This window comes from Mesocricetus auratus, unplaced genomic scaffold (assembly GCF_017639785.1).
Source record: "Mesocricetus auratus isolate SY011 unplaced genomic scaffold, BCM_Maur_2.0 Super-Scaffold_100051, whole genome shotgun sequence".
Taxonomy (NCBI): domain Eukaryota; kingdom Metazoa; phylum Chordata; class Mammalia; order Rodentia; family Cricetidae; genus Mesocricetus; species Mesocricetus auratus.
Window position 1 is genome coordinate 3,353,453 of NW_024429228.1, and position 13,756 is coordinate 3,367,208.

Genomic DNA, 13,756 nt, shown 5'->3' on the forward strand with positions numbered 1-13,756 from the left:
GGGAAGTGCGGCTAGGGGTTTGTTTTTCTTTACAGTTCCTCACCAGACTAGTTCTGGGAATGCTGTGCACGAAAATTCCCGAGATGTTGCAACCGAGGACTCGGTCAGCAGTTACGGAGTCTCCTAGCGTTTCAGAGGCGAGGACCCCCGCTGACGTCGTCTCTCTGTGTGAAGCTTTTCAGATATTGACGACAGCTTTGTTTTTGTTCGTAATTCTTGACCGATCCGGGGAAGCTGCCGTTGATAGACGGGATGAGGCGCGCAGGAGTAAACCCGAGGTGAACGTCGCCCACAAACTCAGATGCATTCTCCGCGCTAACAGTTATTTCTCGGAGAGGCTGCTGCGCGGGGAGCGGGCCACCCTGCGGATGGAGACCCGGGATCACCGCTGTCCCCCCTCCCCCGGGGAGCAGCCGACCTCCACAGCCCCGGTTCCCTCCAGACCTGACCCCGGAGTGAGACAGGTCCCAGCAGTCTGTTTCCAGTGGCTTTCTCGCCCCGTGCGGTCCCGGGAGCGAAGGACTCGCCCACCGACGTGAGCCCGGGTCGGATCGGACAAAGGCCAAGTCCGCGCCGCTGGGGGCGCGCCACCCTCCGCCGCCCGTGCGACCCCAGGTGAGCCGGAGCCTGCGGCCGGCAGGCGGCGCCGTGCGAGCCGCGGCCCCGGGGGCGGGGTCTGCGGAGCCGGCTGCGAGCTGCGGGGATCGCGCTCCGCGTGGGCCGGGAGTCCCCGAGCCGCGGTTCGTCGTCGGGTCCCACGGAGGAGCGGGTGAGTCCCTCGTGCGCCTCGCGGGCCGCTCGCTCCCCGCCCCCGCGAGCCCTGCGAAACTGTGCGCGCCCCGGGAGGGAGGGGGGCCGCGAGCCGGCCGCGGTGGGTGCACGGGGCGGCGGCGGGGCGCTGGTGGACCCCGCGGGGAGCGGGACTTCTGAGGCCGTGGAGATAGGGCGTGGGGCTTTTTAGGATGGCGCTCAGGTCTGAGGTCAGATTGTAGGTTTGCCAATTTGGCAATCTCCTCGAGTTGGCATGGCTTGATGAATGGCTGCTACCTTGTGCTGTTTGTTTGGACTTCTGGTTTCCTAGTTAAGTGGGATTTTTTTTTTTCGTTTTAAATCCTTGGAACTCCGGTCCTAGTCTTTGGGGGGAATCTGGGTGAGATTCGAGTTTTCCTCCAAAAGTAGTCCGTCAAAGCTTTTAAATAAGTTACTCTGGTGAAATAAACTGACTGGCATTTGTAGACATAGAATTTAAAGCACGCTTCGAATTTGGTTGCGCCCTTCGGTTGGAGTGGAGAGGTGTCCACATACCAGCAATGAAGGGGATTTACTTAGCATTAATGTGCAGCACGATGCTTTAAGAATCATCTCTGTGAAGAACACACTCTCCCAATAATTGAGTGTGGCAAAGCCAAAATACACTTGAAATTCCCCAAGATGGGACAGACACTGCAGCCCACAATGTATTCCAGTCACTGGGTTTCTTGGATTCTAAACTCCTGGTGGTAAACATGAGTCAGTTGGGCTGTGTCAATATTTAGCAGGAGCAGCAAGCCAGCCATCCTAGTCCAGCGAAACAGAAATCATGTCATAATCTGTACTTCCCTTTTAATGGGGAAGAGTTGGTGAATATTGGGTCAAATCCTGGAGTTCTTGACATCTTCATACTGCCCTTTCTTGCTGGGATTGATGGGCAGTCTGATGTAACCTTTTCTCCTGTAGAACTTCAATTACATGTTTACCTAATGTCTAACGGAAGCCAGCATATTTTTATTTAACTGATATTTTGCTTTCTGGGCACACAGTCAACAATGACCCTTACTGACATGGGTGTTTTTCCTTGGCCTTGATCCTCAGCATGGTACCATGCAAACCTCCTGGGGTCGCTCTGGCTTTCTACCCGGAATCTCTGTGTGGAGAGTTGTTGTCTGTCAGCAAGCACTGGCAACCTGTTGCACGTCACAGGACTGGGCTTAGAAGAGAGTTCTCATCCAGTTTCTTTATTCCCTTTCCTGAGTCACCATCCATCTATACACTCTTCTCCTTTAAGATGCATACCATCTCCACACAGTTCTTGCTGAAGTGTTTGCCTGTCCTAAACTAAAAGGTTTTTGAGAACAGACGTCTCATTTAACTCTGTGTTCCCCATGTCTGGCATCATTGCTCAGAATGTGTTTAATGAATTAACACGCTCTGAACCACCAGAGTTAAAATACGCTCTAAACGTAGTAAATTGTTTCTTGTGTTTCATTACATGCATGCTACTCTATTCCTAGACACCCCTCCCAAACTACTCTCTTTATAAAATTGCCAAGTGGCATGAAATAAAATTTTTGAAAGGCTGTAAGCTCCTCCAGGTCAGGTATGAGGTTCCATTCTTTTTCCTTTTTAGCATCTATGTGGACTTAGCCTTGTAAATGCTTGTTGAATGGCATACGCTTTACCCAGGACTTTCACATGGCAATGGTCAGAACACAACTCAAACTTCAAAAGGGGGGATTAACTAATGTAATGGAGAAATCCAAGATCTGGTCTCAGGTGCATTAAGTACTTTAAACTACGGCCACCAGGACTTGTCCTTTATTTATTGCTTGGTTTTCCGGTGTTGGCTTTCTTGTGTTCAAATAAAGAAGTCTTCCAACTTATACAGGGGGTGGCATGGTAGTTTTATGCTACCCTAACTTAACAAAAAATGTTGAGGGTATCTCTTCATTCTCTGTGACGTGGAGATTGTATCAGAAGGGGACTTAACTTGCCCACTAGACTTGGCTGCCATCCTAAGCTACTCAATGTGACCACAGGAATTAACTCTGGATGGCCAAGCCTGTGTCCTACAATCAGAGGAACAATGTCGAATGGGCCAGCCAAAACAGTGAATACAACTTTAAGTGTCATATAAATCCTAAAGACACTTAAACCAGAAATACTTTGCTGTTATTTTTTTTTATAGTCACATAAGCACAATAAGGTTTTGTTGCGGATAAGACCGAGTTTGAACAGGAAGTTCATTCTGGCTTCATATGCACCTTATCTGCATATGCTCGTCCTGCGGATGGTTTGCACTCACTGCTGGGCGTGGTGGTGCACGCCTCTAATCCCAGCACTCAGGAGGCAGAGGCAGGTGACTGTCTGAGTCTGAGTCTCTCTACATAGCATGTTCCAGGACAGCTAGGACTGTACACTGAGACCCCATCTAAAAAGCATGCAATATAGTATATTTATTGTACCTGGAATGTAAACGCATACCCTCACATGAGGTTGTGTCTGGAACTTTCCACATGTGTCACCCTGTCAAGAGTCCAGTTTTGCACTTTGGAGCAACTTTGTGATTTCACACAAGGGATGCTCAGCCTATATTCTCATGCTGAATGTTTCTAGGCAGGTAATTCTGGAAAATTTTTCCAAAGCACCTTAACAAAAAAATTGGTGTTTGGGAAATATGACTCCTCTATTCTTTGAGAAGTCCTGAGCTTTAAAACTTGGAAAGTATTCTGAGTATTACAACCCATTCCTGGAAATGATTTTCTACTTAATGAAGTGTTACAGGTGATCCAAACTTCCAAGGTATTTGGAGTGTTTTCCACCAACATAACTGTTGTATGTTTAACTTGTTTTTCTCTTTTGTTTGACAAAGTACAGATTGCCGATGGAGTCCTCCAAGAGTGGATTTAGAGTTCACTCAAAACTGAATAATATGACATCCTGCTACTCCTGAATAAAAAGGGCTAAACCAAGCCTGCATTGGGCTCTATGAAAGCTCTTAAGAAGTTAAATCTTCCTGAAGTAAAAATAAAAGCTAATCCCTTATGTTTCGTATAGATATATTCATTCATTGAGCAAATAGTTGACATTAGTGTGCTGGTTTGCCATTCTCTAAATGTCCAGGTTATTCACTATTGGAATCTTAATTGTATCTACCTTCTCTCATTCTAAAATAAATAAGTAGTTTATATTGTTCATCAAACAATAGTATCATAAATGGAATAGACTTTTTTTTATATTTTTCTAGGTGGCTGAAGCCATACTATTTTATAGCATTCATGGAGATCAGTGAAGATATTACAAACCGAGAAGAACTTTGGAAAATGAAGCCTAAGAGAAGTCTAGAAGATGACATTTACTCGGTAAAATAATGACTATAACAGCTAGTAATTAAAATCTGTACACACTTCAGTGTATTCTGAATCTACTAGTGTTGAAAAAGTACATTCCATTCTAGACTGCTGGTCTCTGCGTTCGGATACGTGTGACTGAAGTTGGCCTGAGTGAGGGGCAGTGTAGTATAATTGAGTTGACTTGACTAGTTTATCTGGGCATAGCTGAATAACCTTCATCAGGTCCCTGAAAACCCCAGGTCTTGTATTTCTGTACAAAGTGAATGAACTGGACTAGATCATCCCTAGAGCCCTTCCAGTCCTTTCTAACACGTTTGGTTCTAAGTTTAAAAACAAAAGTTACGATGTCCCATATAAACAGAGTTTTGTAAGCATTTTTATAGGCACTATGGCAGCTTACAGGACAGACCTTCAAGTAAACGATGACTCACTGTTTAACCAAATACATTTTCTTCGTGCAAAGAATCTCTTGTCCCACTTTGGGTCAACCACAGGATTAAATGTTTCTTACTACATCATTTGAAAAAGTGTCAGGAATCTTTGGTTCCAAAATACATACCTTTTTAAAATATATGAAATGCAGTTCTAACAGATTGTTTTTTTAATTATTCAAAGGGAAAAGGAGTAAGAATTACAAACATTTACGCTACAAAAATAACCCTGTAGAACAAAATCATTTTCATTTTTCAAGTTAGCTCCCTTACTTGCTGTATCCTAATCTTCAGTCTTAGCTAGAAAATTGTTCTGTTAATTCATTTAGGTGTTATTAACATGCAAGAGTTACAGAAGCCATTTTCTTACCATGTGGAGTGATAGGAAGGCCCTGGATAGAGCATAGAGCGTCGATGTGTGACTCAAAGGAAAATTCAGCTGGGTTGGAGAGGTCATTCTTAAGCACCGGTAATTATGGAGTGCTGTGTGGATTAAAGTTCCTCTGCATGCGCTAAGATGAGCAGGATAACCGTGCCCATCATGGCAGGCAGCAGAGCGTTCCCCTCTGGCACACACAGAGCTGTAAAAGTGAGGATAAAACTAAGGGATAAGAAGCAAGTGATTCATAAAGGAACCCGACAGGAAACACTCCATGATCTTAATTAGGATTTTAATTTGTTTATGTTTATCCCTTGTGAAAATGACAAATTATACAACACACATTCTTTGAATTACCGAATACCAAAAAAAAAAAAATAGTGGACAGAGAAGTATTAACTTGTCAGGAAGCAGATCAAGGAAGCAGGTCGTCAGGAGTTAACTAGTTAGTTAAATAGCTTTTTTAAAAATTTCTGATTGTATATTCATGGATCACTACTTAAACAAATGACTGTTTTAGAAATATAAAATGAAAGTGCAAGGCTACATAATGAAATTCATATTTCCCCTGCAATAATGACCCTATTATTCCTGCCATTCTCATTCCAACCACCACAACTGCATAATGAAATTCATATTTTCTTTACTGGTAATGGCCCTATTATTCCTGATCCTTTGCATTTGAATTAATGAATTCACTGTCACTGCCCTGCATAATTAATTGCCCAGGAACCAATAGAAACATTATAGAACACCTAATATGAAATGCAAGTTTGCTGGTTTTGGCAAAGAATACTGGACCCAAAAAAAAAGCTTTTTAAAAAAATTTGGCTTCTTAAGATTATTCCATTATTTCAAATCTTCAAAAGAGACATGGCTGTCTAAGCTTTAGTATAAGTGTTTTAAAGAGAAATGGAATCCAGTTCAGTGACAATACTTGCCCAGAACCTGGCAGTTTGGTTATAAAGGGAGTAGTCTGGGTTACATGAGACCCTGCCTCAAACACAAAGAGGGAACAAATAGACAAAAGGAGAATTCTATCGTATCAAGATGCAACTTCGATCAGTCGCACCTAGGCTGTACCGTCCTAGGCTGGCAGGCATCCACACTCCCTATTCATTGAGAAGAACAATGATGGAGCAGGAAGCTATTAGAGTAAAAGAAATCCATTGCTTTGCCCCGCGCTAAGAAGTTCCCTCTCCTTCTCTTGCAGACTAAGGACACGGGCGAGACAAGCATGCTGAAAGGACCCGTGCTCTTGCATTTGCAGCACACAGTCCATGTGGACGCATTTGAGTGCCCCTCTGACCTTCAGCACACCCAGGAATTCTTCCCAAACTGGCGCTTGCCAATTAAAATTGCCGCCATTCTATCCTCCCTGACCTTCCTGTACACTGTTCTGAGGGAAATCATTTACCCTTTAGTAACTTCCCACAAACAGTACTTTTATAGAATTCCCATCCTGGTCATTAACAAAGTCTTGCCAATGGTCTCCATCACCCTCTTGGCGTTGGTTTATTTGCCAGGGGTGATAGCAACAGTGGTACAACTTCGCAATGGAACCAAGTACAAGAAATTCCCACCGTGGCTAGACAGGTGGATGCTGGCCCGGAAGCAGTTCGGGCTGCTCAGCTTCTTTTTCGCTGTGCTGCACGCATTGTACAGTCTGTCGTACCCGATGAGGCGGTCCTACAGATACAAGCTGCTCAACTGGGCGTACAAACAGGTAGGGAGGTGATACCCGCAAGATTAATAAACCAAAAGGTCCAAACGACTTAGCAAACTAACACTTTCTTGTTGCGGTAACAGCAGTATCCCAGTATTCCTCATCTCATATCGAGGAATATTTTTGAATTGAAAATAAGTAACAACTTGAACATAAAAATGTTTTGCATAGACAGTCATGCTTCAATCTTAGCATTCTGACAGTGCGACTGTAAGGACTGATTTTTTTCTTTTAATCCTCTACTTATTTACCAGAGTTTGCATGCACTCCACAGTTCTGTCAGAGTAAACCATCACATCAGTTTACCTATCAGTAAGCATGGCTGCCTTCCTCTTCTTAGATTCAACAAAACAAAGAGGATGCCTGGATTGAGCACGATGTTTGGAGAATGGAGATTTACGTGTCCCTGGGGATTGTGGGACTGGCCATCCTGGCTCTCCTGGCTGTGACATCTATCCCATCTGTGAGTGACTCTTTAACATGGAGAGAATTCCACTATATCCAGGTCAGTGATGCGCAAAAATAACACCTGCCTAGAATGTTAACTATATTGATTTATTCCATAAAAACAATGTTTTCCAGGAGTAAACGGTCCATACCATTCCATTTAGTATTCCAGGAGTAAACATATCATTTATTAATATTTTCTTACTGTTTTTCTATTGCTTCTATAAATTATAGGATGCATTTTGTAGACATAAATAAGAGACATTACTAAAACTAAAACATTGTTTCTCACACTTAAAACTTTTTAGACAATTTGATGCTCCCATCCAATAACTAAAAATATGGCATTTTAGGAATATCAATGGTTTACTAGATCCCCTATAAAAACATTTTTCTAGTCATGCTTTGTAGTTACATAGTTTTTTAAAATATTTTTTTACAAACCCTTGTGTTGAGGGCTGACTTTCAATAGATCGCAGCGAGGGAGCTGCTCCACTACGTACGAAACCCTGACCCAGAAGCAGTTGTCTATGAATAAGTTACCCAGTTTTATACTCTCCAGAAAACAAAATCTTTGTCTAAAGTACAAAGTTTTATCGAAAGGTATTCTGATACCTAGTTTGTTTGTTTTTTTTTTAAATAGAGTCTCACACTTGTGCACAAGCTAGCCTGGAATCTATTCTGTAGCCCAGACTAGCCTGGAACTTAAGGAAGTCTTCCTCCTTTGTCAGCTCCCAAGTACTGGATGGAATTATAGGCATGAGCCACCACACCTGGCTCTGTTGTCTAATTTTTTCAAGATGCTTTTTCTAAGTTACAGTTAAATTAGCTTAATCACTTGAGCTTTCAAAATATTTCTGGAGTTTAGAATTCTGTCATGAACTCACATATCTTCTAGGTAGGGGTCCACACTTAAAAAGAACATTGGACCAAAAAGGGCCTGTCTAACAAAATCCAAGGAGCTCAACTTAATTCAGTCACAAGTAACTGCCAAGACATTTGAAGTCATAGTCTTAACTTTTACGGTAGGTAGTTTTGGAAGTTTCCACACAGTGAGGCATTCTCCACGGTCTCTTCTGCACGTCCATATGTATCTCGGTAAGGCTTCGAAGTTTCTTTTATCACAGTATGCCTTAGACTCCATACCACATTCTCGAAGAAAAGTATTTACTGATTTTTGCGCTTAGCTGGTGGCCATTGAAATCCCCTCTCCCTCCTGAAATTCTTTCTTACATTGCTTTTATGTCACCTGTACAATGAGCAAGGCTTTTCGGTATTAATCTGAATCTGGGCACCCTGATATCTGTGTGCCATGTGACCTGTAAATAGATAATACCTGTTTTGGAAAGTTAATCTTCACACAATCAAGAGCATCTTTCAGTTACAAACCTAGAAACTTCACCTGGAGTGAGAATTGGTCACACCACAATTTTACCTCCACAATTCATATCCTAAGAATATAAGCCTAGTTGTGTAATTGAGGCATAACATCACAGCTGAATAATGAGATATATTCATTTTGTCAGGCTATGACTATTTCCAATAAAAACTGTCTAGAAGAATCTTGTCTTAAAAGTATGCTGGTAGACAACTTTGAACAGCTTTCTCTCTGTTTAATGTCAGAGTGTCTCAATGAGTTCTTCATATCTTGAGGTTTAGTTTGTTCAAACACTGAAATTATTCCCAATGTTTCTTCCATTTTATAGAATATGTGATGTTTTAAAAAACATAGATCTCCATGAGTTCAAGGTCAACTTAATCTACATAGTGAGTCTCAGACTAGTGGGACCTACATAGTGAGACTCTGTCTCAAATATGTGTGTATACATATATGTGTGTACACACACACACACACACACACACACACACACACACACACACACACATCCTGACATCAAATGCTGAAGAGGCTGTAAGAAAAGGGAAACTCTCATCCACTGTTGATGGGATTACAAACTGGTTCTGCCATTCTGGATATAAATGTGGAGGATTCTCAAAAAAAAAAAAAAAGCTAAAAATAACACTAGCTTTTGCTCCGGCTGTACACTCCTTGACATATGCAAAAAGGATTCAACTTTCTCCTCCACAGATGCATGCCCAGCCATGTTCTAGTATCTGTTTTAAAGTACTTCTAGGCACACCTTTAATCCCAGCTCTTTGGAGGCAGAGGCAGAGGCAGGCAGATTCCCATGAGTTGCTGGCCAGCCTGGTCTAGATAGTAAGTTGGAGAATAGCCAGTGACACGCTGTGAGACCCTATCTCAATTTACTTTTCTTTTGATTTAAAAAAAAAAGTCTTATGCCAGTTCTCTTCTGCCAACACCCAGATGCAGGAGACAACATCTTTACCAGTACCTGCTTCCTGAGATGGCTAAACAAACATTTTAACTGGCCTCAGACTTCCCTTGCTAAACTTTCTCTAGCATCCTCTAGGATGTACAATTGTGTTATCAATAGACCTTCTGTAATGTTGGTGGGACAGTTATTTTGTCTCCTTTTTTTTTCAGCATATGGCATCAGGAAAATTTTTTTTAAAAAAAAGTGGTAGATTTTGGGGGGGCTTGTGTCAAATAACAGGATGTCTTAATTCTATGTGAAGGGAGAAATCTGTAGCAGCTTCTTCCACCTCCCTTACTAAAACCATTTGCTTGGCATTAAAAAAAATGTTGCATTGGCAAATTGCACACACACACACACACACACACACACACTTTTTTATAGAATTTATCAGTATTCATCAAACACCTAGCATGTTCATATCATCGTGTTGTTTCTGCCAAGACCCTGCTATAAGACAGTGTGTAATTTTAGATATTGCCTGATAGGCAAAGTTAAAATGAAATCAATAAGTCAAAAATGTCATAATGTAAATGTCATAATGAGTTACGACATGTTGGTCAGCGGTAGAGTACTTAGCTAGCACACACAAGGCTAGCTTGATTCCCATCACCACCCATAAAACAAAAGCATCTTAAGAAAGATATATTAAACAGAATGGCAGAGGAGGCCCAGAAGCTAAAAGAAAGGTGATGACTTTTCAACTTACCTTAGAAACAAGAACAGTTGGCCAAAAGTAGTGTGGTGAAGACTGCATATAAAAAGAGTAGAAACGTAAGAATGGACCTTGTTGAAAAACATGTTGAGAAAATAACTGTAGATGAATGAAAGGATTTCCAAGCGACAGAACAAGTCCCAGTGGGGTAGAGGGTGGAACTGACTATTACTGAGTCAACCTTTGTCGTTGTGGTTTTCTCTTTTGCAGAGCAAACTGGGAGTCGTCTCTCTTCTTCTGGGCACAGCGCACGCTTTGGTCTTTGCCTGGAATAAATGGGTAGATAGCAGTCAGTTTGTCTGGTACATGCCTCCGACTTTCATGATAGCCATTTTCCTTCCAGCTGTTGTCCTGATGTGTAAAGTCGTGCTCTCCTTGCCCTGCTTGAGGAGGAAGATACTGAGGATTAGATGTGGCTGGGAAGATTCCAGCAAAGTAAACAGGATGGAGATGGCCTCCAGGCTGTAGAATTACTCAATATTGATGTTTTGTTATGAATATCTCAAGTTTGTGTTTGCTAATAAAACGGATACTTCAGGATCGTGTTGTAGTTTGCATTACATTTGTTTGTTTGTTTGTTTGTTTGGTGTGTTGTGAGCACAAGTGCCACCGCACACATGTAGAGGTCAGCAGGACAAACTGTGGGAGTCGGTTCTCTTCTTACACACGTAAGGCCGGGACTCGAACCCAGGTTGTCAGGCTTGTCGGCAAGCACTCTCAGCGGTTGAGTCACCTCACTCTCTTGGGCCCTACTTCAGCATTGTTTTATCTGTGCATTGAACTCGTATATCATCTGACAGATTTAATTCAAAATAGCTAGAACCAGCCTTTAGCATGCTCTCTCTCTGTGGTATGGCTCGGCATAACCAAACTACCAGATTTATCAGAGTACACACATTGTAAATTTAAAAACACCTTGAGATACCAGTCTTTGCCATCTCTTTTCAGATTTATGTTGTTATGTGTATGGGTGTGTGCCTATATGTATGTGTGCCCCAAGTACACGCCTCGTGCCCTCGGAGGCCAGAAGACGATGTCAGATTCCCTAGAGCTGGGGTTAAGAGGCAGTCGTTAGCCACAGTGTGAATGCTCAGAACAGAACCCAAGTCTTCTGCAAGAACAAGTGTTTAACTACTAAGCTATAGCTAACAATTTGTTATTTCAATGATTACATGTTTATGGAATACAGAAGAACAGTCTAGTTCACGTAGACAATGAACAATGGTCAAATCAGGGCAGTTAGCAGGTAATAGTTGTACATTTCTATGATATACATCAGGATTATTGTTAAAGAACTTTGTTCTGATGTAATCAGGTTTTATTCATGAAATACTTGACTTAACAACAGAGATGTATTTATAGAAATAGAGCGACAAAGTTAATATCACTTACACATCCAAGCTATGCAAAATTCCGTCATACAAGAGGAAAAGCAAATCCCATCATTTCTACTTGAGTTGCAGGCAGGTCAGTAGAACTTACTTTGGCAAAAAATACTCCAGGAGTGAGTTCCTGAAGAGCAGAGTAATCAGCTCTAAGTCTTCCTAACACAACTCGACACTCCAAGACTTTTAGAATTAGAAAGTGTCACCAGATTTATCTCTTATACCTATTTATTAGGATTATAGACAATAGAGCTCTGCTGATGGTGAAAATAAGAAAAAAAACAAGTACATTCATTGGCTAGATTCTAGATTTCTTTTAAATATTTTATTCTTTTTTAATGTTTCTTGGGTGTTTTTTTTTGCTTTTTTAATTTAAATTAGAAACAAGGTTCTTTTACAAAGATTGTTTTCTTTTGTGATAGAAAGTGAGTAAGGAGCCTCCTACATATAAATCTAAATTCAGTGAACGAGCTCTGAAATACATACACCTGTTTGCGGGTATAAACATTCCAGCATCACCGTTGTGACCTTGGGCAGTGATTCATCCTGGTCGGAAAGGGAACTGAGGGGTCTAGAATTACAACCAGGTTCAGCAGACTGTAAATATGGGACCACAGTCAACCAGCCCAGGTTGGTAGTACTACAACCCCATGGACACAGCAACATGTCATGGTCCTTAGTACTGAGAAGCAGCAGCTGAGCCCAACTATGCAACCAACATAGAGGATTCAACTCAGAGACCCTTGCCGTCCACTGGGGCTGCAGTGAATGAGGCCTTCAAGGGCAACAGCTCAGTTCTGGTTGGCTTGCTTTTAAAACTCCGCCTCTGTAATAGGCCACAATGGGACTACTCTAAAACATCAAATACCTACTTCCTGGATTATATTTTTTTAAAGACTGGGTCTCACTATGTAGACCAGGCTGGCTTTGAATTCAAAGTTCGCCTGCCTCTGCCTCTCAAGTCCTGGGGTTAAAGGCTACTGCCACCGCACCAGCTCAGGAATTCTTGTGACAGGAAGACAGAAAGCTACAACAGCCTCAGGTTTAGATGTGAGGCACAGCACATCTACATGCCATTTGTAGCTCTCCCAAGTCTTTTTTTTTACAGTGGTTAAGCAGCATTGATATAAGCAAACGAAACAGTAAAAGTCTTTTAAAACAATTTGGTGATCCATCTCTGAGACTGTGTGTGAGCTTAGGAGGTCAGGCCCCACCCCTCATCTGCTGTAGGGTGGTGTGAGTGAAGGAGAGATTTCCCCCTGCCCCCCTCCCACCCTTTACCTGTGCAGGGACAGAGAACTGGCCCTGATGTCATGAGAGCTATGCCTGCCCCTCACTGGCTGCAGAACTAGACACTGCAGGCCCAGCACCTTGCCTGGCAACACTGTAGAGTTTACCCTGTTGGTGGGGATGAGAGGGTGGGGGGAAGTGGAGGGAGGGAGGGAGGGAGGGAGGGAGGGAGGGAGGGAGGGAGGGAGGGAGGGAGGGAGGGAAGGAGAGAGGGAGGGATGGATGGATGGATGGAGGGAGGGAGGGAAGGAGAGAGGGAGGGAGGGAAGGAGAGAGGGAGGGAGAGAGGAAGGGAGGGAGGAAGAGAGGGAGGGAAGGAGAGAGGGTGAGATGGATGGATGGAGGGAGGGAGGGAGGGAAGGAGGCCCCAAGGTCATGGGAAACGCTGGTCCCACTACCATCTGCCATGCAGTGGTGTGGGTGAGGGAGAGATGCTTCCCCTTTTGCCACTATTGCAGGTGGGAGATCCGGCCCTGGTGTGAAAGCAGGGACCAATCCCACCCCTTGCTCTTACTGCCCAGCCTGGGCATGGGAAGAGCTGGCGGGCTGACCAACCCTGCATCTACCAAGGCCCAGAGCCAGGGTTATGAGTTGACCCATGCACATCCACCCATCTGTGATCTGCTGGAGCATGTGAAGGGACTGGTCCTGCAGACCCAAAGCTGCAGGATCTCCATGACACAGGGCAACAACAGGATACCCAGGAGGAGTCCCAGTGAGAGCCCAGCCCCAGTCCTGTAGCAGAAACCAGAGGCCTTAAACCAGACCAGTGACTTTTTCAATGAGCACTTGCAAGTAAAGACATATGGATGAAAGCGTATACTGCGTGACTCACTGGGACACACACACACACACTCAAAGTTGTTTTTCCAACAAAAGAAGACATTATGTCTTGGTGTAGTCTTGAGTTTCCTTTTCCCCAATAAGCATTCACATAA

The 13,756-nt window shown here is 43.1% G+C and overlaps 1 protein-coding gene and 1 long non-coding RNA gene across 3 annotated transcripts; one reads left to right on the top strand and one right to left on the bottom strand.

Moving 5' to 3' along the window:
- The first annotated feature begins 501 nt into the window (after positions 1–501).
- Steap1 (STEAP family member 1) lies at positions 502–10,683 on the top strand. 2 transcript variants are annotated; one of them, XM_040735831.1, is made up of 5 exons: positions 502–615; positions 4,004–4,118; positions 6,133–6,645; positions 6,986–7,150; positions 10,354–10,683. In XM_040735831.1, exons 2-5 carry the CDS (start codon positions 4,035–4,037, stop codon positions 10,609–10,611), a joined length of 1,020 nt encoding a protein of 339 aa, XP_040591765.1. In that variant the 5' UTR covers positions 502–615; positions 4,004–4,034; the 3' UTR covers positions 10,612–10,683. The 2 variants fall into 2 exon arrangements, with proteins under 2 accessions (XP_040591765.1, XP_005084028.1); XM_005083971.4 differs by lacking the exon at positions 502–615 and adding an exon at positions 647–769.
- Positions 7,182–10,357, bottom strand: LOC110343497. Its single transcript, XR_002385800.2, has 2 exons — positions 10,138–10,357; positions 7,182–8,411 (listed from the first exon to the last, which is right to left on the bottom strand). It is a non-coding gene; the product is annotated as an uncharacterized LOC110343497 (long non-coding RNA).
- Positions 10,684–13,756: the final 3,073 nt, after the last annotated feature.